This window comes from Lepisosteus platostomus, chromosome 17 (assembly GCF_059453375.1).
Source record: "Lepisosteus platostomus isolate fLepPlt1 chromosome 17, fLepPlt1.hap1, whole genome shotgun sequence".
Classification (NCBI taxonomy): Eukaryota; Metazoa; Chordata; class Actinopteri; order Semionotiformes; family Lepisosteidae; genus Lepisosteus; species Lepisosteus platostomus.
In genome coordinates, this window is record NC_142627.1 from 8,819,680 (window position 1) to 8,847,039 (window position 27,360).

The following is a 27,360-nucleotide window of genomic DNA, read 5'->3' on the forward strand; positions in this document are numbered from 1 at the left end:
AGGTGCAGCCCTCACTCGCGGCCTGCATGCGCCTGAGTGGCCACAGGGGGCGCTGTTTCATCGACAGCCTGGCTGACTGTTCTCACCAGTTTTTCCTCAGCTGATCTTAATGACCTAACATTGAATTATCCGCTTGGCTCTGCAGTTGTTTTGTTTCATTCTTTGAATTTCTAGGAAATGTCACGATTGAATGCGATTTTAAGTGCAGCACCCGTCTCTTCCTTTACGCTGTGTGGCAGTTCGCTGTAATGGTTGTGTAGCGATGTGTGGCGGGCCGTGCTGTTACAGTTTTAGCTGTAAGAGGCCTGTTGAAGGATTTCATTCCACTACAATATGTAATGGCAGGGGGCAAGTCTGAGCTGGTTGTTTCTGCAGTTATGGAGGGTTTGGTAACTTATTCCCAATCAATATCGCTTGTTGCTGCAAACCCTGATGCTCTTGGTGTGGGCTGCTATGAAGAGGTGAATGAGCGCTATCTGAGGGAATGGATATAAAAGCATTTTTATTTTTAGGCAGCACCTTGTCTGTCAGGGGTTTTTTTCCCCTCATCACTTCCTTTGCGTATTTGGTCTGTTTTTCTGTTAACAGGAATCCTTTCAGGACATCTGTTTCAGGAAGCAGTGCAGCCTTTGAAGTCCTCACCTTTCTGCCGTTTAGCTCTCCAAGGAAAATATTCTGCCCCTTGGAAAGCAATGTTTATGACCTTTGTACCGCTTTGTGTCTAAAAGATTTCCACCCTCTGCCCCAGCCAACTAGGAAATCTGAAACTGAAGGAATGCAGTTAGCGTCATCTACCTTTTTTCTGTAACGTCCAGAGCATTTCTGTTATCCCACTGCTTAACTCGATATCTCCCCTGCTGCTATGTGTATGGGCGATTGCTTGGGATGTTTGTTTTTGCTAACCACAGAAAAAAAAAATCAGAAATCTTCTGAAAACATTCAGGTTGCTTTAAAAGGAAGTGCGCTGCGGAGGTGAATTTGGCATCGCACTGAGATGCTGTGAGAGGCCTGCGGGTGAGACGGGCATGTGCAGATTGATTGTTTAGAATTTCTGTCAGATCTAGGCTTTCTGTATCATTCCCTTTTAGGATGTAACTATCTTAACTTATACTTTTTTTTCTGAACTTGAGTCATTGGCACAGCTGGTCCTTGAACTGGGAACCTCTTGGCAAGAAGGTCTTTACCTGAACCACAGCTGGTCTGTTCCCATGAATCTCGAACTGTCCAAACCCGTCTCCTTGAGCTGGGCTGTGTTATTTCCTTGTTGGCTTGCTGCAGCTTGGCTCCTGACTGTGTTTGGCAATACAACCCTACATTGTGATGGTGTTGATCATCCAGGTAGTCGCTAGAGAGAAGCGCGTGATGAAACTAATTTAAACATACTACATCATGAAGTAACTAGCACATCTTTTAAGTGTGATCTGCAAAAATGAATTCCTTTTTCTGCTACGGCACCCTGAATGTTAGATGATAAGACGCTCTTGACATTACAAGCAAACAGTAGGGAGCTGCGTCAGCATGCATAGGCTGTACAGGAACAAGTAAAGGTTTATTCCATGCTGGAAAGAGAGTAAAGAAACACAGTGGCTGTGAGTCTTCTTCAGTTTGACACCTTTACTTTACTTCCCTTTGTTGTAATTATGTTTTGTTTTCTAAGGTACTGTAGAGGTACATATTCAATCAGATTAAGCATTTACTTCTTAAGATATTTTTTAAAAATATAGGCTTTTGTATGAATCTTCATAGTTTTTCTTCAATTCTTTTTAATTTAGCCCTTTTTCATACATTGCCTTGAACTGAGCAGCTCCTATTCCATAAAGCTGAGCAGAGGGGTGATGAAATGTTACGTGCAGGCTCTGCATTTCAGCGTCACTGGGTCAAATCTTGTTTTCAGAGTATTGCCGAGGGTGAAAAGGATGTAACGTGGAGGTCCATGTACGGAAAAGGAACTTTTCATTTTAAGGCCGGTTTCTCTGTGAAGGCACGGTGAACTCCTAAAGCCCTTTTTTTTTGTACTCTTCCTTCACATCTCTGGCACGATCCACAGTGGACATGCTGCGAGCTGCATCTGTGGAGGTGAATTGTTTTTCCTCGCTTGGTTAACGTCTTCAGCCTGAGGGAAGGCTGCAGTGCGGATGAACAGCCTGTCGCCTCCCGAGCCATCTACAGCATGCCCTTCGGCTGGGGGGCAAACACACAAGTGTGCCTTTTTACCACAGGGAACTCCCATCGGGCAAAAGCAAAACAGTGTCAGCTCAGAACTCACCTGAACATCCCACACCCCCTCTCCACGTATATGTCCTTACACGTTCGCATAATGCATGACATTTGCAGTGCTGGAGAGCTCTGCTTGTATTTCTTTCTAAATTTGTAACCCCTTGTTGTCCTCCTTATTGCTTTCTGTACCTAAATGGCTTGGTGAGTCTTCCTTCATATGGTTCCTGGAGTTTGTCCACCTTCCATCTGCTAGGGCTTCAGTCTCTCCAGGCCCCCGTCCTGGAGTGTGTCACTGCAGCCAGTGGCTCTGCCCCTGGAAACGCCTGCAGGCTGGGCAGTGTAAGGCACTGAGGAGCACACTGACCTCCCGAAGGGGTCACCACTGAAAGCCATGTTTACCCCTGAAGGGATTAGTGATCGCATTTAATTTATCTGGTGCATTCGTCCAAGCCAGCTCACAATCGGGGACCTGTCACATACTAAAGGTGGAAAAAGATGTGTTCAGATGTATTTGAAGTAGACGTCCTACACTCACATCACATAGCACAGTGACCGGAAAATGGTACAAAAATTATTGAACTGTGAAGCTCTCAAAGTAGTCTACAGAAATCCAAGTAAATGGACAAAATTCTGAAGAAGAGGTATTGTTGTGTGGTTTCACTGCCAGTGTGTCACAGCTGCTGATCCAGAGCAGTGAGTATCAAGGGCTGTGGTGCTGTGGCAGAATGTGGCCATAGAGAAACATCTGTACTGCAGAGAGGTATTGAGTTACTATAGATGTTTATGAGCTTGCTAATAAAATATCTGCTCATGTATTCAAGACTAAAGAGGAGCCAGGATTACGGTCATACATTGAGATCCACATTTTGTATAGTATTTCCACATATATATATGTACTGTATAATATTTATATCATTCATACTGCTCTTGGAGACTACCTCTCAATGCTGTTTCTTAGTTCTGTTAAATTAGTTTTAGCAAATAAATCATTAGAATTCCTTCTCTGCAGAATTACCAAAGATCAGTGTGTTGGCTGTGGTTCCTTTAAAAACCTCTTCAGGGGAAGACTCTTTAATAATAAAAAAGATTCTTGTACAATAGGTCACGTGGATTCGGCAGAAATAAATACATTTAACTGTTTGCACAACCTCTCCCCACGATAATTCAGTAAGAAAAATTGTGGATTCTGCAGACAGTAACTGAATGATTTTTTTTTACTTCAAGTGGTTTGTTAGTTTTGCAGTTGCTCTGCCTGGCCTGTTAAAACGAGTTATCCTGTTGCTTACATATTCAGTAACAAAGCCAGCTACACTGGGGTTATCAATAGGGTTCTAGCCCCCACTCTCTGATCCAGTGGTCATGACACCAGGACTTTGTGACGCGTGCTGGTGGGTGTTCATCATTATTAAAACCTGAAGCGGGTCGTGGATGTTGGGTGAAAGTCTTCCTCCATCTCATTTTCCACACCTCACAGTTCTGAGGTCTCACCTCCATGCTGTCACACAAGGTTTAGCCTGAGCGCCAGTCTGCTCGTTTTGTAACTCCAGTGTGGGGACACCTGCACTGTCATGTATTCAATATTTGAATACTAATGTGAGCAGCCAGCTGGCCGCTTCTTTGAATTTAAACTCCTTGCCTGCAGTCACTCAACTTATCATTGGCTTCAGTGAATTGGTATTCTCACAATCTCAATTTTGGCAAAGTGTTGTTTATTCTATTTCTGATTTTGTTTTTAAAGTCCTTAATGCATTCCAGTTGGGGTGCCAAAGTACCTTATCTTCAAAAAAAGGAGAACAGCATCAGGATCAAAATCTGCAATCATAGCAGCACTGCAGATCGGGTGGAGAGGTGAGGAATTGCCTCACTGAGTTAAGGGGAAGCTTTAGGGAAACAAAATTGTTCAAGCCCAGAATGGAATTTACTCTAGACACCAGCATTAACGCCCTTACGGGCGGAGCGGTGGCTCTGTGGCTCAGGATCTGCGCCTGTGGCTGGAAGGTTGCTGGTTCAAAGCCCGTGGCCGGTAGAGGAATCTTACTCCGTTGGGCCCCTGAGCCCTTAACCCCAACTTCTCCAGGAGCACCGTATAAATGGCTGACCCTGTGCTCTGACCCCAAACTTCTCTCTCCCTGTCTCTGTGCCTGTGTGTCTTATGGAGAGCAAGCTGGGGTGTGTGAAAAGACAAATTCCTAATGCAAGAAATTGTATATGGCCAATAAAGTGATCTTACTCTTATGAACAGTGCCATAGGACATTGGTTGAAGATCTGATCTGAAGGACAGTACCTTCTATAGCACAGTGGCCCTAGTCTCCATAATGGAATTCCTCTTTTACAGAGGGAAGAGCTCCACCTACAGGTCCACCAAACCACTGCAGTAATTTATGTTCCCAGTGAGATCATCTTAGTATTCATTATCTTCCGAGATCTGACTAGATCAGACTAGAAGGCAGTTGTGCTCTTGGTGATCTTCCCTGTTTTGAAAGCCGTTGTGTGCACTTTAAATGCCCTGAAAGAGTCAAGGTGAGAAACAGATCTCAATTCACTGCCTATAACTGGGCATGCCCATGCAGTGTTCATTCACAATTTTATTTTAATGAAATGTTGTAAAGACCAAAGCTTAAATTTTAAAATCCAGGGAGGTAAGACAGGACTGTTTTCTTTATTTGATACATTATTGCGTTTATGTACAGAGTCATTAGAATGTTTGGGTATTTTTCTTCTGCCTTTGGCACGTCTGAACCTAGTGACACCTCTGTGAATTGCAAGCATCATTAAACAGTCTGTGTGACTGCCTGGCTGACAGAGATTCATTTTCTTGCTAATTAAGAAATGCGGGAGGATGTCAGAAAGTGTCATCTGGAACTCCCCTGTCTTCATCTGTCTTTTACACTTTTCCATGTTCAGATAAAAAGGTCCACAGTGACCGTGGCAGGCGTTGTCAGCCTTTTGTAAAAAAAAATATAGATCCCACAGAAAACAAAACATAACAAGCTGCTTGGGTCCGTGTTAAATTCAGAATTTTTGGAACCAGGCAGGCAGGCTGATGATCATCGGCCAGAAGGATCATGTTCTGTTGATAAAGTGTGTCTTGTATTCCTGTTCCCCACTGACATGCAGTATATTCCGTTTTGTTTTTAGGTTTCCATTTTTATAACTTTTTATTTAAACAACAACAAAAGAAAATACAGTACAAACGAGTATATATATCTATAACATCGTCAAGGGTGCATATTACAATACCAATACACATTCTGAAAAAAGTTTAAACAGAGTCAGTCCGCACAGCTTATTCTGCGGTAAGCTGAAGTAGTTCAGGTGGGGAGCCGCGTCAGCAGGCGTAGGCTGCAAAGGAACAGGTAATAGGTTTATTCCGTGCTGGAAAGGCAAGAAAGAAAGCACAAGTTTCTATGGTACAGTATATTCATATATGACTCTATAGTCTGCTTCGTTCCAGTCAGAGGGTATCGCAGGGGCTAGTTTTCAGGAATACGTGGTTCATGGGGCAAACAGCAGCCTGAGCAGAAGCAGTGAAAACAAAGTATTTAAAGGCACAGCTGAAAGAATGTAGTGGTAAAAAAACAACAACATTAAAATGGAAAAAAAAGACCTTTTAAAGCCTTCCAGAAATCTCTCTACCATTGCTAGCAGTGCAGGTCAACTAGAATGATGTCAGTCAAGCTTGGTGTTCTTTGGCAAAACCACTCCTTTGAACAAGGAGTACGTTTCGTTTCTGAGAATAGAGGTGATTGGACAAACAGATTTTGAGGTGGAGCCTTTTGCGTGATGAGCCGCATTTAAGAAATCGGTTAAGGACTCTTTGCAGGCTTCACAGGTATCTTACCAACTGTCTTGGCTCCAACCTTCAACCTTCAACAACTGAAGAATTAGTTGTTGATAAAACCTTACAGGCTTCTTTAGTTCAGTCACAACAGGCGTTTTGAAATGTGGGTCAGATCACCACCTTGGTGGATGTTGGACCCATTTTTTTACGCAGACTACTGAGTCTGTCCCATTGGTACCTGGCTAGGATCACTTTACTTGGCTGCCCTTATTTCTGAATGTGAGTGGGTCAAAAATGAATCCTTACAATTATTGTAATGCTTCATGAAAAATCTATTTAACATAATTGTTTACCTGGTATGGTGTCATTTAAAGTGTGCTCCATTTAAATAGGCTGTTCTTGCCAATTCAGCATTCATCGCCAAATAAGAAGTTAAATAAGATAAAGAGAAATTAAAAGGACAAGGAGTGGAAGAGATTAGAAAGAAGAGACTAAGAGCACGCTTTGATGGATATTTACTTTTAAAACAAGATTCCAGACCTATATTTTCAGGCTTAGACAGCCTTTATGTTTTTGTAAAGAATGGTTTGACACATTTTGCAGAAGCCTGTATTTGAGGTGGGTTAGTACCCTCCCCCTGTTTTGGAGTACAAGTTGGCTTACTGCTTGACCTACGAGCCTGTTTCCTCCTGAACCTGGCAGGAAATAGTATATACAAGGAGTTGAGACGTCCTCTGTAATTTGTGTAGGAAGACGGTTATCGGCTTCCTGGGGAAAACCTTCCAGTGGCCAAAGCCTGATGGATTAGTAATTTTCCTCTGCCGTATGAAAAATAAGCGTCCGATTCCAAAACTGGCCGCGCTGTTGAATCCTTATCCCTGCGGCACATGATCTCCCTGCAGCTTCTTCACCTGGTGCTGAAATCCATCGCTCTAGAACGGACGACAAAACACGATGTGGAGCTTTTCTCCCCTGTCCAGGAGGAAGAGATGGACTTGCAGGATATGGGCTGTATTTCACATAATGTGTCATAATGCACTTCCTGTACACCGTAGACGGAGACGCTAGACAGAGCACTCGCTATATTTGGTGGAGGTGTGGGTAGTTTGTGTTTATAGTAAATGTTTTTTTAATGGTGTGCACATGACAGATTCAACTGTTTCAGGCACAGGAAGTTAGTCTCTGTGTGTGTTAATAATGTAAAGCTGAAATCCCATACTTTAGATTTGACTCTACATCTCTGGAGTGGTTCTTGGTACATTGCACACTCAGAATTCCCTCACCTTTTTTATTTGACCTAATACAAATAATCTTTTTAACTGTCGAGGCTGCAGTGCCGAGTTACAAAAACTGTGCTGTGTACTGCAGCCTGTCCAGGTTTGTGTTCAGAAGTTCCTACCTAGCCTTCTTTGTTTCATCCTAAAAGGATGGCTTTAAATTGTTGGTGCTGCATGTAGTGTAATGCTGGCCTAATCAGTTTCTAGCACCTTTAATAATACACCTTTTGCATCTGTTACCTAGTTCTTCTTTTCACCTTGCAGAAGAAATAGCCATATTACTAATAAGCAGAGTAAAAAGTCTGACTCACAGGATTCCTACGACATTTACCTGCTATGCATGTAAATTAGTGTAGATAGTGCTGTAAGAGAGGTTTTGGCATTTAAATTATCGACTTACAGATGATTATACCTTGTTTTGCCAAGTCTCACAAAGTGAATAGTGGGTCTATTAATGGATCTAATTATTGCTTCTGCAATTATATGGTTAATTAAATTTTAGCTTGTACGGTATTAGAATGTCAAATCCCAAACTAAATTACTTAAAGATGAGGCCTACAGTTAGCTGGCATTTTCTCCAACCATCCCATACGAATAACATTTCAAAACATTTTCCAGTTTTTCTTCATAATTGAGCCAGTCATTCAACTTTTTTAACTTTTTATTAAATAAACTGTGTAATTGTTTAGGAGAAGATTGCTTTCTGTCCTGTAAATATTAAGCAGAACCTTTAGGCTTCACAAGCCTGCAAAGTCACTCTGAAATGCCAAGTATGAGGCCAACACCCTCAGCCTCACTGCCAGTGCAATGAAGTGTGCTTTGAATGGAATGCAGTGGCAGCACATTGTACAATATCTGATACCTCTCCAGTATTACTACAGTGAAGACCTTCAATGCAGTGACCAAGTGAAAATGGGTTGTAAGACCCTTTGGGCTGAATCACTCCTAAAACCATGTTCAGAATCAGTCCATCTTTAGTATCTGGATGCAGGCTTGAGATTCTCCGTCTTCCTGCTTGTACAGGCAGGGTGTGTTACTGTAGGTGGAGGTTTCTCTCCCCGACTGGGTTATGTACAGTATGAAGGAGATGTGAAGGAAATTGGTCAGTAGCACATCAGGAAAGACTGTTTGTTTAACCCGGGGGCTAGGACTTTGGCTTTGGGTTCTTTGAAAACGGGACCCCCGCAGTGTAGGGAAGCTAGCAATGCTGATTCTCTGCAGGAAGAAACAGCATGGGTTTTATTCAGTGCTTTTCATCCCAGTGGAGGCCGAAGCCTTTGACAGAGAGGAGTTCAATGCACACTGTCCTGTACTTGTGACACATTGCAGCTTATCCCGACCAGCAGCCTCACTGCTAAACGGATCAGGTGGGGAAGTTAAAGAGATCACTTCACCAGTTACCCCTCTCCAGTTTTAAGGCGTTTTATTTTTCTCAGTTATCATACATGGCATTGTTGTAATTAGGTAATTGCAGGAATTAACCACGTTTGTTTAGAACTAGGGAAGAAAGTGATTTATGGCTTCTTATCTAGAGATCTCTACTGTTTAAGCCTGAAAGTGTTTCTCCTTAATGGTCTTTGATTAAACCGCTCTGTCCTTTATATGTATAAGTCTCTGGGTTCCTTCTGTAAAGTCTTACTGCATGAAAAAATTAAACTCATCATTAGATTGTAGTGTTGCAGGGCGATACCTGTGGTTCACATTAGTTGGTATTGCTGTATGTATAGAAGTTGTACCACATCCCTTAATATTAACTTTTGTTAAAGAATAGAGCTCAGTTTATATAATGTTTTCTTTTTTTCAAGTCAGTTTGAAATTAAATTACTTGATTTAATTGGAGCTTACCTCTCCCGATTTCTGTTTTTAAAAAGAAAATGTTTATTAGTTGAAAATTCCCAAGTTGTTACCTAAAACCCTAGTGGAGGACACACACTGCTTAATTTAAGAACGGGTTGCCTTAAATTATTCTAATGTACTTTCAGAAATCAAAGTCATGCACAGCTCATTATTATTTTTGCAGATATACTATGAAAAAGCAAGTAGAGTAATTTAGCTGTGATTCTGAATACTTTGTCGGTATCTGGGCCAAAGATATGATAGGAACTCCATGATGACAGTTACTCAGTAGAAATTGCAAATGGAAGAAGGTAGGTTTGATTCAGGATTTGCCGTTCAAAGTTCCTTAAAGAGTGTTTTTTTTAACAAATCAGTTAAAACTTAACTTTCTTTTGTGGACTGAGATGAGAGAGAAGTGAAGATGTTTTCTAGCCTTATGGAGTTCTTTCAGGTTTTTCAGTTTTGAACATTTGATTAATGGTCTGAGCACTGAAACAGTTGTTCTCACCTTGTAAAGAGCATTTTCTTATTCCTTTGCTAGTTTTACCTCTCTTTGTAAAAGGAGCTTTTATAAAATCAGTGTCGGGAAGACTCAGTGAGAATGCTATTTCGAATATGGATATTCTGTCTTTGCAACCTGATTTCTTTACCCTTAGAGGTTTCCCAGTTGTGGACCAGTATAAGTTGTGGACCAGTATATGGCGCTCTTATATCTGCTCCCTAAATTCCAACCCAATGTCCCAGTGTGGTGACAGGGGACGCTGTAGAGCAGGTAGGAGGTACTGTCCTTATGGATGTGGCTCAGGATCTGCGCCTGTGGCTGGAAGGTTGCCGGTTCGTATCCTGCAGCCGGCAGAGGAATCCTACTCCGTTGGGCCCCTGAGCAAGGCCCTTAACCCAAACTGCTCCAGGGGTGCCATATAAATGGCTGACCCTGTGCTTTGACCCCAAATTTCTCTCTCCTTGTCTGTGTGTCTCATGGAGAGCAAGCTGGGGTATGCGGAAAGACAAATTCCCAATACAAGAAATTGTGTATGGCCAATAAAGTCATCTTATCTTATCTTATTTTCTGGGGTGCTAAACCAACTGGTTAAGATCTTGGATTATGTGCATAATGGCATAGATGCAGATCGCACCGCAGTTGGTGAAAGAATCTATCCCCAGTGTCTGGGGTTCGACTGAACTCCATTGTCAGCTTTACTCGGTGGAGCTTTTCAGTCTTTTTTCGCCCACTTCTCCACCTGAGGCTCCACAGTGAGGTGCTGTCGCAGAATTGCTGTCACGGGCCATGCACAGTGCCCCAGCGCCCTGGGGAATTAGGTGAACCCCCTCTTCATTTTAAGGAGTTTAAGTGTCCCTCTGGACGGAAAGCTCCGTGCAACACCCTCGTTTTTGTTTTCCACATGAGCATGTTAAAAAGCAGATCTCTCCAGTGCCCGAGAGGAAGGGAGCATCAGTGTCCTTCCTGATTCGCCGCTGCCCTGTGGCTCTGGCGCAGAAATGTCTCCGCAGGAGTTTGGTTTGTCCTGGTGGTTAGACTGCGAGCAGTGTGTGGTCAGGTAGCGTGGGCGTCCTGGAGGAGCTGATCCGCCTCTCCCGCCCTGGCAGCTGGAGCCTCCTGTTGGATGTGTGCGGAATTCGAGTAATTGATAAATCCGGAACTGTGGAAACATCACCTGCTGTCTTGTGTTGTTTTTGTTTTGTAATTAAAAGCTGGCAAAAACATTCTGTCTTTTTTTTGTTTCAGGCGCGTAATGTCAACACTGGAGAGCTGGCAGCCATTAAAGTCATTAAGCTGGAACCTGGTAAGACCGCTGTTTTCTGTGATGAATAACTCCAGGAGGCTGTCCTCCTCTCTTACAAAAAAAAAAACCCAACATTTTTCCCCCAGCTGAACATGAACCTTCAACACTCAGATAAAATCAGTCCTTTTTAAAAATGCAAACTTATGTTTCAGATTACATTGACATTGCTTTTGCTGAGGTTCTTTGGAGTATCTTGGCTTGTGTCTTTTACCTTAAATTGTGAGGCGTGGTGTGGTTTGGTGTTTTGTACTACAGCCTGGCGTGAGGTAGTTGTCTGTGTGGAGTTTGCATGTTTCCCTCTGTTTGTGTGGGTTTCTTATAGTGGCTCCAATATCTTCCCACCTCCCAAAGACTTTCCTGTTAGGTTTGGTGTTCTGGACGTTTCAAGGAGGTGTAGTATAAACAAACCTGCCTGTTCTGGCTTTGGGATTACAGAGAAGTAATTAATTAACTAATTAATCAATTAATTGCTTATACTAGTATGGTCCTTTTCTGGACACTACACTCTCAAAGCGCTTTACAGGTAATGGGGACTCCCCTCCACCACCACCAATGTGCAGCCCCACCTGGAGAAGCAGAACTAAAATGAATTTGCTTGGTCTAATAGCCTGCAAATGAGAGGAGGCCTTCTGATGGTGTCATAACAGGGACTAGAGTTTAAAACTGAGCTGCTCCTTTGTAAAATGAGGTTTTTTGAATACGTTTTCTGAACTTGTTCAGTTAGAACAAGTGTATTAGATCCAGTGTACTGGAACATTTTAAATTCAGCTTTAAAATTTTGGGAATTGAAGGGCAATATCACTAGTGTTTGAAATTGGTCCCAAAACATCGTCCCTGAACTGAAAACAGTTTTAAGTGACTTGCCACGTGCAGTCTTGTAATTTAAAAAGTGCCTTTGCATTCCTTTCTTATTTTGAATTTTTGAAATGCTGATGGTGGCTGGGAAGTGATCTACTTTCATTGTTTGGGTGAGGAGGACAGTTGAACGCTGTAGCTACTCCATGTCTTGTCCAAGCCACGCGCGTTCTCCGCCGGGGGCCAATCGCTGACTCAAACGTGACTCAGACACAGACCCTTAGTTTGGTTTTCAGCCGTTTTCGCTGGATGAATCACGTTCCTGCCCTCCGCAGCAGCCCACCCCGATCTGTAGTTCTGTTCGGTGATTGACAGTGGCGTGCTCTTTCAACGCAACGAATCGGAAACAAAAAAAAAAGCAGCAGAAACAAAATGGGAGAGGTTCCAGCACAGCCTCACAGGAAGCTGGCTGAATCCTGTGGGCTGCGCTGTTGGCGGTTTGTTCCAACAGGACGTCGAGCAGGAACGTGCCGTAATTAGCCTCAGGCTGAAGTCACTTACTGAGTCGTTCCCAAGGTTTATCTTATCTAGGACTCAGGTAGATTGTTCAAGGAGAAACTGGATATCGGTTTTGGCTTACTCTTTCAAGTGGGGTGGAACAGTGGTGCGACAGGTACTGCTGCCAACAGCATGTGGCTGTGGCATCCTTCTGTGTGGAGTTCACATGTTCTTGTGTCTTTTCTCTCGCCGCTCTGTTTTTACTCCTGCCTCCCAAAGCTTAGATGTGGTTGGCATCTCTGAGTGTAAAAATCCATGGTCCTCCGAGGGGCTGGCACCCACCTCACTGGGAGGATGTCGTTTGCTACCTCAGTCCTGCCTTATTCCCTGTGATTCCAGTGAGAGGCTCAGGGCTGCTGCACTTCCCACTGGGACATGTGGTTTTCTGAGCATGCTGGGTTTGTGATTGCAAGTAGACGATATCGCAGCAATAAAGGGACAAATGCGAATGTTGTCTGACAGTTCTGTTATTTGTTCAGCTTGACCAGATTTTTTTCACTGCCATTACTCCCGATGTTTTAGAACCCAGATCAGGCAGGATGCTTTTAGCTATTTCAAAAGTTGTTTATCGTTTGAGTCTGTTGTATACATGTGAAATGGAAATGATCCATTATATGTTGTACGGACAAATGAGAATTGTGGGCTTAAAATATATCATTTGGATTTAAGCCCAACTGGATTTCTATCAATCACAAGACAGGTTATCTGCATCAAGATTTTCAGTTAAGCTTTGTTTTTCCTGATACATTACAAGTATTAATACCACAAATATTAATAGCATTATTCAGTAAATAAAATACAGCATCAAATCTGAGGACTCTGAGGTAGAGATGGCTGTTGACGTAAGTCATACAGTGCGTGGTTTTATTTGCTTTTCCTAGGGAAGGAAATTCAATCTCTCATGTTTCTTACCTGTGCTATAGTATATCTGTGCAGTAGTAATAGGAGATCTGTGACATTTCCAAGTGGGGTTAGCAATTTTTCTTTTGTTCTGGAAAAGCAGATGGTACCAGTGGGGGTTAGTAGAGATCGCCGTCTAGTAGAAAAGAACCCATCTTTGTGCTCAGTTTCATGTTTTGTGGTATTTTATTGTGAAAATGCGAGGAAGCATACTTAGGAGTCAACAACTGTGTGTTGGCTTGTTAGAATTTGTCATTCTTCATCTGAACTAACCCTGTGAATTGTGTGTTTTGTTTGTTTACACGAACATTCAAGTTTGAGTGTGATGCTCTTGTCACAGTCCCAGTTTTATTCTGTTTCTCCAGCTGCGTCTTAAACATTTCCATTACACTAATTGAACACACATTCAGACTTTTCTGGAAATTCTTTTGTTCCATTTGTGGTTTGTTTTTTTTGACAAGGGAAGATAAAATTATTCTACTGGATAAAATGTTGGAGAGAAATTAACTCGATATTACTGTTGTTGTTGTTGTTGGTTGTTTTTAAATGTGCACGTATTGGCGGGAGGGAGTAGGTTTTTGTTGTTCCCGTTTCATTTCCAGCAGTAGTCTTCTGTAAACCTGAGTTGCTCTACAGAAATGCGTGAACATCTTAATGAACGTAGTGCCCAAAGTAACTGGAGCTAGCCTTCACAGAATGTAAATCAGAAGGGCTTATCTGCTCTGTAGTGCTTTAAATAATTATGGCACTGAGATAATTCAAATCGAACACGTGCTTCTGCATGTGTCACACCCGGATACAGCTGAATCATGTTTATTGTTGGTGGCTTTCTCTGTCATTATCTAGTGTTTCCTACCCCCACACCTTGTCTGGCGTCATTGCTTAGTAGACTCCTTAAAGGAGTGAACATATTTCTTGATGAAAATCACTGCCAAGTTTTTTTTCTTCATGCCCATAAAGATCCTGTGTTACTTATAAAGTGCAGGAGTTAAAAACAGCCCCCAGGGTGTTTAGGAGATGAAAACGGAAGAACTCACAATGAATTCTCTTCGGGGCTCACTTGTGTGAATGAGTGCTCAGCTGGAAGGGGAACCCAGTATCCAGTATATCCAACTCCACAATGTATGTGTAATCAACGAGAGGCAGAACATTTGAAGGAAAGGAAACCATGATAGCAGAATGTCAGCAGCAAAGTTGTATCATTTCCAAATTTTGCCTAGGTAACGTGGAGGACTGGGGGAACTGAACTGGCAGATTAATATTCAGAGCACATAAGGCCTAACCGTTCATACCGTGCAATTAAGTCCCTGCGCAGAAGTGTTCAACTAGCATTGTGCATGAACCTACAAGCACAGATGTCAGTGTAATGTTTAACTTTTGATTTGGCAAAAAAAAAGACATCCAGATTTTGAAAGGGTAAAAGCCAATAATTAACTCAGGAAGAGTTCCCCTCCCACACCGACAACCTGAATGTCCTTGTAACGTTTCATACCATTGTTACGTTACGGTTTTGGGTTTTGCAGGTCAGTCCATGTTCACAGAGATACAAGGTGGCAGTGAGTGACTGCTCTGTTCCTGATGCAGACACTGACACTCAAGCACTTCTGCATTCTTCAGACAGTGCCCTCAAGATCTGCACATCACAGGCTGCCTTGGATATATATCGGCAGCACCGATGGGCAGAGCCCTGTGTGGTGTTTGAGAAACGCCTTCTTTACCTCCTGTTGTTACTTTCAAGGAAGTTCGTACTTGTGCACTTGTTCTCGGTTCATTCACACGAAGAGGAAAGTCATCAGAGACCTGGTTCTGCACAGTTAACAACGTTGATCATTTTGGCCTTCATATCTTTTGCCATTTCAGGAAATAACAGAACTTTTAAACAAGATAATACTTATACCATATTTATCTCCTCCAGCTGTTCCTTGCAGGAAGCCAGGGTATCCTCTTAGACAGCGTGGCTGAGCAGCTGGTTTCTGGCTCACCCAGACATTGATGTAAAGAAAAAACTCTCCATGTTCTCCGGTTTGAAATGCACTTTCCTGTGTTCTAGTTTCCACAGTTTCTTTAAATCTCAAGCTAACAGAGCAAAAAAAAAAATAGTAGCTTGGCTTTGAAATGCTTGGCTTTTGCCAGGTCTGGTATTGAAATGTGGGACTTATTTTTTTAAGTACTTGACCACCTGTGGACATATGGCATTTTGAAGATATTTCAAGAGGATATGCAGTGGATTGCTTTTTTGTTTTGGAGCCTTGTCTTTGTTTGTGCAGATTTCTGGGTGGGTAAATGAGGTTTCTTGGCCATAATCCCTTTTCCCCGGAGTAGTGACAGTGGGGTGTGCGAGAGTCCAGAATGCACAGTTTGGTTACTCCTGCTGCCAGGGAAAAGAGCAGCTCCTAGTCGCATACAGGATTTCCTTAGCTGTGTTAACTCCCTGCCACTAGTGGCGGTGCGGTCAGTGAGAATGCACGTTTACACGTATCGCCTGTAGCTTCGCTCTTGTTATATGTCATTTCTTGTCACTTTCCTGTCCCGTGTTTTGGATTGTGAAGACTGTGGGTTTCCAGCCGTGCGGTCTGCCTACGTGAGCACCAAACAGTGTGGGTAAAGCGCCCGTGTTGCACAAGGTTCATGTCACTTGGGCTTCAGAGGGCTGTGCGTCACTAATTTCCTTCGCCGTTCTCTTTTCCCTGTAGTCAGCTGTTAGAAGCCATTGCTGGTCCCAGTGTCAAGCACATTGAGCTTACATGCTGCACGTCGGGACGGTGACCAGCTTTGTGTCTTTTTTTTTAAAGATGTGGATTTTGAGTCAGATCTTTTCACATTATTCTGCAGTCTGTGTCTGCACATTTCTGTAGCTTCCACTGCGTAGTTTTCGGTTTTGAATGAAATGATCCTCAATTTACCTTCGGGATCAATAAAGCCTTGTCTATCAGTTAGTTGTATTGCTGTGTCTTTTTGGAGAAGTGGGAAGACAAGGCTGAAAACAGCATTAAAATGTGAGAGAGTGGTATGTGCTAAGATATCACTGTAGAGGCATTTATTTCTTTTTTAAATCAAAAGTGTGTAGGGTTTTAAAAATAAATGGAGCAGAACTGACCATAGTTTTTCGATTGTGTTTTTGTTTGGCATTTATATTTTTGTCTTTGTGGGTGTGCTCGTCAGATATCTGTGGTGTATTGGGGAGGAGACTGATCTTGAAGGCCCTATAAATACTTTGCATACTGAATATCAGACATGTCTCAAAGTATCACTTGTGCTCCAAATCCAATATCCTGACCTTGACAGCAAATTGGATTTTTACTTATCCGTGATTTTTTTTTTCTTTCTGTGGCGACACGGGAAGTATTTTCATCAACATTGGAATTCTGGCAAACCCAGGGTGACAGAAACATTGAATTATCGCTTGTTGGAACGAAGGGGGAGATGGCACCACTCAGATGCACGTTTGCTCCTCTAGACTGATCACTTACCAGATGCTCATTGTGCTCGTGCTTTCTGAGTTATTTATCCCCAACATACTTGCTCTTAGAAAAAACGTCTAATCAATTTCCTTTAGAATTGTTTCTGCCTCTGTGATGTTCTGTGTTATTGCAGATTTTTTATTTCATGCGGGTGTAGTTCACCTAATGGAATACTCCAGATATGAAGTACTCAGTGAGCTGAATAGTAAACATAATTATATTTGGAGAAAACCGAAGATCACAGACAACTGTTATTTCCCATTTTGTCAGTATGTGACAACTACTATTTATTTCTGCCCATATGAGGCAACATCCCTTCTGTGTCCTGTGTCACAGATATTGAGTGGTCCTTTGATAAAATTTTTTTTAAATACTTCAAAACCACTCCTACTCCAGGAATTTGAAAAATAAATTAAAATATAAAATAAAACAAAATCCACCCTGTGCAGACATTTTGTGTCCTTCCCAGACATCCAGGTCCTGAGAATAGGTGCATCCCTCAAAACAAGAATAATGCAGAAGTGGGGACAAAATTTGATAAACAAGCAAAATACATATATAAATCCTGTCATTCCTGTTGTCCTAAGTCACTACATTTCTTTTTTTATCTGTGTCTGATTCTGTGGCTCTGGAACAATCTCCTAAAAACAGCAGCCCAGCCCTCCTGCCTCCTCTCATCTGTTGCTCTATGTGGCACCTTTCAGGATTGAAGGACCTTTGACGTGTCGGAGTCCATTTTAAGTGGCCCCAGCTGCTGAAGTACCTTGTAGTACATTTTAATGGCGGTGGCTCTATGTCTGCAGAGCATGGTCCTGATTGGCTGCCTTGTCAGAATGTGGGTGCTGTCAGATCCCGAGACCCGTTCACGCTGGTGACACTTGTCAGTGTGCGAAGGACTAGGGTCATTCTGCCATCTGACCAGAGCTCTGAGAGACAGAGGGGAAGGGCATAATGGTATATTTTGCAGATACTGCAGCTGAGCCCATTCTCTGGACAGTGTACTCCTGCCTTCTTGAAACAGATGTGCTGTTCTACAGGAGTACAGTTAGATAGTTCAGCTTACGACTCGATGTGTCCTAACTGGTGCTCACATGGAGCAGTACAGCCCTACCGGGATGTGTGTCTCCCTGTGGTACAAACCAGTGACACCATCTGTGGAGCCCTGTCGGCTTTCACCACCTTTGTTTGTGATTCAGCTTTTTGTTTTTCAGATGCTTAAGTAGCACAGTGTCATTTTCAGTAAGAGAGGGAGAAATTGAACAGCAAGTGAAGAGTCAAAAGTCAATGAAATGCATCAGAGTAACAGAACAACATAAAAGGTGAATGAAATGGAGATTACATTCACCTAATTATCAATAGATTGTTTTGAGAACTGAATGTATCAGGGTACTAGCTAATTGAAAAGGAGGGAGCCTGGCTAATGTAGATCAGCAAAAAAACCTGTTATTTTTTTTATGGATGAAGTACGTTTTCTTTCCGAGTTAAAAATCCTTGGAGTGTATATGAACAATTTTTCCAGGCAGCTGAGTTTCTACTGGGTCTTAATTCCGTTTCTCTCCTGTATCTGTACGCCACTGGAAGGACATACTCTGAATGAAAACACAAGGTGGAATGGTATGACGTGAATATCACACACGAATACACACCAATTTTAAAAAGTCATTTCTTTAAACCTTTTAATATAGATCAATCATTGTGAGTGTTGTGGGGAGTGCACTTGACAGGCCTAAAAAACCCTGTTCATTAATTTAAGAATTAATAAATATTCATTGATTCTGGACATAAAGTTGGAACTGACTTTGGAGGACATGGTGTTGAGTCTATGGGGGATTGTTTGTAAGACCAGAATGGCAAATTGTTTTGCTGCCTGTGTGTCAGTCACAGGCATCTGGCATGTGGGTATCCTTACAGAATCAGTCTTATACAGTTGTGAGAACAAGTTTGTGAACCCTTTGGAATGATCTGGATTTCTGCATGAATGGCTCCTAAAATGTGATCTGATCTTCATCCAAGTCATAATAATAAATAAAGACAAGTCTTACTTAACACACAATACACACAACATTTTACATTGCCATATCTTTATTGAACAAATAGTTTGAACAATCAAGGTAATTGATGGAAAAAGTGAACCCTTATATTTAGTAACTGGTGGAACCTGCGCAGCGGTTAGGAGGTATTCAGGCCCATTCCTCTATACAAAACTGTTCATGTATATTTTTGGGATGTCTTGCTTGAATGGCCGGTATTTATTTATTATTATGACTTAGATGAAGATCAGATCACCTTTTAGGAGCCATTCATGCAGAAATCCATATAATCTTTAGTTAAATGAGTGAGTGACAGATGGTAGATGACCTCACTCATTTACTTATTGTAACATGAACTCTCACAAGCCACTATTTGTCTAATTAAGATGTGTATGAAAATTTAGCAGCAGAAAATTTTAAAATGTGTTGTGATCTAATTTAAATACAGAATTTTCTTGGCCGTTTTAATTAAATCCTTTTTTTTTTTGAGGGCTTTTTCTCAAACGTCTTGTACTGTGTGTGGTTTCTGTCTTTGACATGACTAAGCTGACCTGTTTATTCTGAATTTGTAACTTTTGATAATGTTTAAAGGACCAAAACAGGGAGGTTATCAAATCAATATAAATAACTGGTCCTGACACCATGTTTCTTTGCAAGCAAATAAACAATTCCAACCCCTCAAGTAAGTATGTATTCATTTATTCTTAGATTGAATATAGTATATTACCCAGGCTCAAATGTATACAAGTCAAAATGATACATTGCAAACAAGATTACTCAACACACACTAGTTACACTGTAAACAGTGGTTACAGTCTCCACAGATATTTACAATTCAGTGTGTGTCAGGGTCCTTCCCCAAGAACGTGTTCGATCCACAGCAGGACTAAATTAAATCTCATTTTCTAAATAGATGCTCACAAATGAATAGGAACCAATTTCCCTTTTCTCATCACTAAAAATATGTGAGATGTTTTTAGCTTGCGGATTCCTCAATAAGGGAAATCAGAGTTTACAAATAAGCAATTAACACCAAGCTTTCTTGTATACCAAGGCTCAGAATCTGGCCCTCTTCCAAGCATTCGGATTACCCGAGCAAAATCTAGTTGCAAGCCTGGGTTTGAGAGAGGAGCTGAGCCACGGCAGGGCTGCTGCCGATGAGTGCCGATGTCTTTCTGCCCGCTTCTCCTCGCCTTCTCGGTCTCTGGGTGCGCCCGTAGCTGAGGCTGGCTTAATGACCTCGCTAAGGATTTTGGGTCCCTGTTGAACATTTTTCAATACGGCCAATTTAAGGATCTACCAGCGAGTTCGTTTAGCTTGAGTTGATTATCAGGAACGCTCTGTGATCATTTGTAACTTGCAAAGACAACTGTGTAAATACAGCACAACAATACCCATTGTCTCGGACCTTCAGAGTCAGGTAACTTTGCTGATAACTATGATCGGTGCTAACCTTGCCGATACTCAGTGAGCCTTAGGAGCAGTTTGAATTCCGTTCTGTGCAGTTCTTCCTCTGCTGCTCGCAGGGTCCCCCATCTTCCCATTGTTTAAGGTGTGGGCTGCACACTGGTGGTGGTGGAGGGGATCCCCATGAGCTGTAAAGCGCTTTAGGTGGAGTGTCCAGAAAAGCGCTGTATAAGTGTAAGCGATTATTATTATTATTATTATTTTCGGTCTTCAGGCTTTGCCGACTTTAGCTGCTCGATCGACTGATCCGTCTTCTAAGCGTTGGCGGCTCGTCTGCTTACCGCCCTGTCTGCCCTGGCGGGCTGCTTCAAGGACAGACGGGAAATCCGAGAGGAATGAGAAAGCTCTCTGTGGAAAACTGCAAACGTGGCAAGCTGCGCTCATCGGTTTTCAGGGATTTCATGTGACTGAGATGGAAGATGATAAAGCCGTGGGCTGAAGCAGAATAATTCTGCATGGAGGTTGCGTTCGGGGAGCGTCTGCATTTCCTGTGATTGTTCTGCCACAATTAAAATGTCTCCTTTAGGAACGGTTGTGGTGAAGTGACTCTGATTTGTTGTCATTTGGCGATGTGAAGGGAAGCCCTCTAGATTCTGCTGTGTCACCAAATAAAAGCTGCAGGGTTCAATTTGGAGGTTGAATTTTGTCGCTTCCGTGTAATTTGTCGATGAAAACCATACGACAGAGTAGTGCATGCCGCAGAATCAACATATCCGAGATTCATTTAACCTAAAAAAGCTTCACACCTGTAATGTCACATTTCACACCCTTCATGTCAAGGCCTTGAAAAACGTCGGCTTTTCATTAAAAAATCAAAGATGAAGTTTTGGATCCTGCCTGGGAGCCTGATACCCTCCGGTCTCAGAGGCTAAACAAGCCTGGGCTGGATCAGTACTGGGAGGGAGAACCAGGTGGCTGCTGTCGGCAGTGTGGGTGGACCTCTAGGGGGCGCTGTCCTTTCGGGAGCCGGATTTTTAAACCAAAGCCCCCGTGTGGTGAACGAGGAAGCAGCGTCGTTTGGACGAGGCCTTGAAGGGCGGGTCCTGACTCCTTGCTCGGTGAAGTTCCCCACAGCGCTGTAAGAGCAGGAGTACGTGTGGGCTTCCCAGCCTGCACGATCCCGGCCTCCCTCTTCACGCGAGGAAGTGTTTGGCAGGCATTCAGCCCCGGCAGCGGCACCTCCCCCCGGCTGCTTTTCTTCCATTATGGATGACATCGGGCCCCTCCTGTGTGTAAAGAGCTTTGGGATCTTTTGAGATGGAGGTGTTATGTAAAGAGAAGGAATTAATTATTGATCTCCCCATAGCACTCAATGATTATGTAAAAATTATGACATAAACGTTTGTCAGTTGTTTGGGTAATAACTGGTTTTGGCACTGTGCATTTAGAAGAGCCAGTTGTTGTATTGGTTTACAATGACTTGCAGTCATGTAATGCTGTGTGCAGCACAGTTCTCCAAACAAGTTAGAGTCTGCTATCCTGAATGAAGGCATGAAGGGGCGATAGGACAGGATTGTTCCACTCATCATAGTCCTGATATAAGGGAAATGCGTACTGAACACTTTAAAGGTGTGCATATTTCTGTTATCTTAATTTGAATGAATCTTAAGACGTCATCAAATGTGATTAGTTCAGAGGAAACCTGTGGTCGTGAAGCCACAGCTTCTCAGCAGTGTCCTCTGCATGGGCTACAAGTGACAGCGATGGCGTGAGACTTCATCGTCCCCTGTTACCGCAGCGCCAGAATCTCACAGCTCCGGTGACCTTCTCATAATGGGATTTTTAATTGAAGCCAGCGACTTCTCCTCACATATTTTCATGAAGAGGGCAAAGTAAGTTGGGGAAAATTGTCATCAAGCTCTGCAGTTCTTTGATGAACATACCCTCCTTTTTTTCCACCACACATTTACCAGAATGTAATTAAATTTTAAACTGCGGAGGAGGAACAGATGAAAAGCAACGGTATAGATAGAAAGAAGTCACTGTATATTCAGAAACCATATTGTTTATAGGGTGCACTTACCCTAACTCTTGTTCTGAAACTTGTGATCATTTTTTATGAGATTTACCTTTGTTGTCACTAAGAGATACCGTACCTTTTAAGTTTAAATGGGGAATGCTGGTTATACTTATACTATTTAAATAAAATAAAATAAATTTAATTGTAATTACTTTGAAATTAAAACGAGCACTTCCAATCATGGTACCATTCCATTATCTAAGCCCATGGTCCATCTCCAGTGGGCTTCTGATTAAATCCCTCCTTGATATACAAGTCCAGCCCACTATCTGCTGCTGTGTTTTTGTGTCCTCCGTTTTGTGCCAGGGTTTGGAATGCATGTTTCTGTCATATTGACGTGGGAGGGCCCAGTATTTTCACTGGTTTGTGAAGTGACAGCAAACGGAGCTTTTGAGAAATGTGTGGTGGAGTCAAATGTCAGCTGACATCAGAGACACACTAAAGAAAGCCCAAACCCCACAACAGCAGTTAAACCCTTGTAACTGGCTGCTGTGCTTGCTGAATTGTCCAGGCCATTCTCTCAGCCCTTAGGCTGGTCAGATTATAGATTTTTAAGTGCATTTCTGGTCAACCAGTAAATGTGCATCATTCGATAGTTTCCTTGCTGAAGCTTTATTCAGCATTTCCAGAGCCCACAGACACAGCAATAACTGGGTGAGGTGTGAGCAGAAAGAACCCGCGTGAATGAATAATCATAGGTGGACTGTATTGATAATATATTGGAAGAAACTCTAAGTTTATTAAGGAAAACCCCAAAAATTGTGTTCACAGAGTGGTGGCACTGTGGTTAAGGATCTGAGCCTGTGGCTGGAAGGTTGCTGGTTCATGTCCCGTGGCCGGCAGAGGAATCCTACTCTGTTGGGCCCCTGAGCAAGGCCCTTAACCCCAGCTGCTTCTCTCCCAGTCTGTGTGTCTCGTGGAGAGCAAGCTGGGGTATGCAAGAAGACAAATTCCTAATGCAAGAAATTGTATATGGCTAATAAAGTGATCTTATTTTATCTAAAAGAGATACTATAGCTATTATCTTGTAACGACAGCAATGCATGAACTACTCATTTGACTATTAATAAGGTGATCTTCACATTTTAACTTAATATTGTTTCTGCACAGTATATTAATTCAGGTTTATATGGTCACAGCACTGGCTATTGTATTAGATTATACAATATCCATACTTGCTGTATGGAGCTGACATTGGTCAGTTACTTCATAATCATTTTTTGAGGTTCCTCTTTCCTGTTCAGTTCAGATGTGTTCGTAAGCTGTGACTTACTTTAAAGATATGATGAATATGTTTACTTGCTTCCTTTCGTTGTCCCAGATGGGAAATTTGCTTTTGCAGGCAAGTAAAACACACAATACATTTAACACAACATGGACCCATTAACAAATAATAGACATGTAGATGAAAAAGAAAAACATATATAAAGTAAAATTTTCAATCAGTTGTCCAAATTGAGCGGGTTAATAGCTGAGGGAGTAAACGATTACTTATTTCTATTGCTCTCCAGTCGAGGTAGTCTACATCAATGCCCAGAAGGAAGGAGCTCAAATTCACTGTGCAAGAGGAGGTCAGGATAGTCAGTGAGATTGGCCTTCTGCCCTGTTTTTTTTACGTGGATGTCTGAAAGCAGTAGTTGTTGTGCACCAATAATTTTGCTGGCTACCTTCACAATTCTTTTTTGTCTCTTATATTGTGTATGTTAAAGTTATCAAACCAGGCTACCGCAGTGACTGTTAGGCCAGATTCAATGAAGATTCTCTAGAAACAAGTCATTGTTGTGGTACACGTTACAAGAGTGGAGTTTTCTTTTTGCTCTTTTTGTTTTCCGCGAAGGTTAGTTTTCCTCAAACAGTTTTGTGGCGGATCAGAGCAGGTACTTGTAAATGTTATTGTTAAGGGTGTAGTCGTTGTGCCTTCTGCTTAAACCCGTTTTAAAACTGTTAATATTTGTGTAACCATGCTGTGAAATTCAAGTACCTTTAGAAGTCCTCTGCACGTGCGTTGAAAATTTAAGATAATGCTTTATTTATTTTTTGGCTTCAGGTATGCCTAAATATGGATATTCAACAAGCGATTGTGCTGTTCATTCTGTTCCTATGTGGTAATGGTGTGTGAGAACAGTAGATTGTCACTGAGACTGAAAACACTTGAACTTGAACTTGAACTTTATTGCCATATGTGACCGGTACTGGTACAATGGAATTCTTACTTACAGAAAGTCTCTCGATTGTAAAACAAGTGTAAAAAACAAAACAAAGTGCAAACAGTGCATCAAGACAATGTGCAAACAATAGACAATGTGCAAGTAAACATGTAGTATTGTTTGAATGTAAACAATACAGACGTGTAAACAATGATTGGAGATGTGCAATAGATAAGAAATCATAAAGAGGTAGATGGTGATGGTGTAGGTGTGGTCCGAGGGGGATGGCTAAATGTGTTCGCCAGTCTCGCTGCTTGTGGGTAGAACACCTGTACAGGGTGACAGGCTGCGGCAAATGGGAGGAATCGCCAGCAGCACTACAGAGGTCAAAGCATTGTTGGGCTTCAGGGAGAGCCAACACCATCAGTGGTAGTCTAGCATGAAGTATTTGTTGCATGAAGGTGACTAGAAACCGCCGAAGTATCTCCAGGACCTAATGTAAAAGAGCTACGTCTTCTAAAATAGGTACTATTGAGATAAATTACAGATAGGAGAGGCAAGTCAATTATTGATACGCATGGAATATTGTGAAGGAGGAGAGGGCTAGCCCGAGGAACTGTGATGCCACGCGGCAGTGGACTTCAGTGGAATGCCCTGCTGGTCTGGCAGTGTGCGTTGACGCTACAGGAACCGGGGCAGACGCAGCTGGAGGAAGGCCATAGCTCCCTGAGGGCCTGCCGGCCCCACGGGCACCCAGCTATAACGACGCCGGACCTCCGCCACGCCTCGGGGCGTGCAGATCAACCTTGTCGAGTTCAAGCCAGTCGAGTCCCGGTGGCTTTTGGCCGCCATTAGGAGACTGGCACGGAGGGGAAGTGGGGCAGTGTGGTCTTAGCTCCACTCGAGTGATATCCAACCTGTGCACTTCCTCTCTTCTGCAGGTGAAGACTTCGCCGTCGTGCAGCAGGAGATAGTGATGATGAAGGACTGCAAGCACTCGAACATTGTGGCTTATTTCGGCAGCTATCTCAGGTTTGACCCCCCTCACTGCAGCGTCTTATCACTTTTAACAAGAGCAGCAATACTTCCTTTCCTGCCTGAAGGCTCTGAACCTAATTTGAAACTGCCACAACACTTACAGATAGACGACCGTATTGTGAAGCTAGTTCGAGAGCTTCAATTATCTGCCACACTCTGTATGTGTGGAGTGTTAAGATTACCGAAACTGTTATTTGTACTCTCCTGTGCTGACTGTAGAAGAGAGTATGATTTATATTGAGTATGATTTTCGTTTTGGTAATGCCCGTTTTTCTGGACGCAGTGGAAAGACATAAAATGTTCATGTATGTGGATTTGTGGTGTCTTTTCAGGAGAGATAAATTGTGGATATGCATGGAATATTGTGGAGGAGGTTCACTACAGGACATATATCACGGTAAGATTGGTGTATTTTACTATTTTGTTTTCTGAAGTATTTCTTAAGCAGAGGCTGCAATTCTCATTTTAAGGGAGAATGGAATTAGGTCTCTCCTCTGACATCACAAATTTGGGGCCTTTTAGGTTATGAAAGACAAAACAGATTTATTAAATGAATTGGAGGAGTTAGTAAATTAGGAGTAAGAGAAGACCAGTGTCATGTTTGCCATAATGATAGCAGTTTATTGAGCTGACAAGTACAATAATTTAAAAAGAGGCAAACAGCTGGGGTATGATGTTTAATGTAGACATTTGTGGGTATCAAAGGAATATCCTGCAGTGACAGAGAAGACTATGAAGAAACCAAATCCAAGAATTATGAATCCTCAAAGACACTGACAAAATCAGCCCAGTGAATGTCTTCAGTGAAACAGAAGCAGAAGACGCAAGGGGAAACTATGTGGACATCCCTTTAAGTCTGAGAGAATTTATCACTAGAAACTTCTTTATGCAGTGTGGAGCAGGCTTCCCAGCTAGGCTGTTGAAGTCAAAAGCTTGGCTTCGTTCAAGAAGCAGCTGAATGAGATCCTTGGATCAGTTAATTACTAACAAACAGGCGAGACAGGATGAATGGATTCTTTTAGTCCAGAACCTTTCTTAAGTCTTAATCATTAACTCACCCTCGGGTTCTAAAAGAGTGGTCTGTATACTGAGCCCTGAACAACACAAACCAAAATAGGCAGGATAGAAGAGGAGAGCTGCACACATCTGTGGTGAAATACTGTAATGGTAAATGCCAGAGTTGGGACCTGGACCTAAAGGAGTAGTATTTCTTCTATTTAAAGAAAAATGCCAAATCCTTTAAAAAAAATGCCTTCAGAGTCTGAAAGCTGTTGGTTGTCTCAAAGATTGATTTCACAGATTGGCAAAATCGCAAAGACAAAAGTCTGGAGTTGAGTTAAACAGTGAGGGGGAAAAGTCAGGCTGGGGGTGTTTGGAGACAGCAGAGCTTGTCCCTGATGCAGAGCACACTGAGAAGCAGCCTACGAGTTGTACAGATGTGTCTTTCAGCAAATGGGCACACCTCCTGGATTCTGCGTACAGGAGTGTGTGGCCTTCTCCCTTGATCCCGGTGTGTGTTCGAGTCCTGGTCCAGCTGTGAGTGCAGGGTTCTTGGCTGGAAACGCAGGCCGACGTGGGCGGCACTGCTGCAGCCTGTGAGCAGCGTGTCCAGTCTCAGCTCGTCTCCCAGGGGAGATCTGTTGAGCCACACAGTTAGTGCCATTAGGTCAGAGTTTTAAGTAAAGATTGTAACAAATCAGTCCAGTGTTTTCGACTCTCATTGAATTGGAGCATTACCTGTGCAAAAACCTTCTTGTTACGAATCTGAAATGCTGTTCTTCCGATGAAATTGTGTTGTTGATGTAAGCTAATGCCTTTCATGCTGCAACTGCTACGGGGAACCTTGAAAGTTAATATCGCAACCTTAAATTTGGTTTTGAAGGTATTTTTTGCAAACTTTTTTTTCTTTTTAAACAGAAAAAATAAATAGATGTGGTGGTCTTAGGTAACAGAACAAAGGATGTTTTGAGCTGACCATTTTCATTATCATTTTATTATTAAATATTTAATATACCTTTCTAAACGCA

The 27,360-nt window shown here is 42.4% G+C and overlaps 1 protein-coding gene across 12 annotated transcripts in view; it reads left to right on the plus strand.

Moving 5' to 3' along the window:
- The window catches only part of LOC148646071 (mitogen-activated protein kinase kinase kinase kinase 3), a 78,288-nt gene that overhangs the window by 12,674 nt on the left and 38,254 nt on the right, over positions 1 to 27,360 (plus strand). For all 12 annotated transcript variants that reach the window (XM_088610425.1, XM_088610426.1, XM_088610427.1 and 9 more), the window contains exons 2-4: positions 10,860 to 10,917; positions 25,237 to 25,327; positions 25,666 to 25,730. In XM_088610425.1, coding sequence (XP_088466551.1) covers positions 10,860 to 10,917; positions 25,237 to 25,327; positions 25,666 to 25,730 — 214 coding nt within the window. The remainder of the gene's footprint in view (positions 1 to 10,859; positions 10,918 to 25,236; positions 25,328 to 25,665; positions 25,731 to 27,360) is intronic.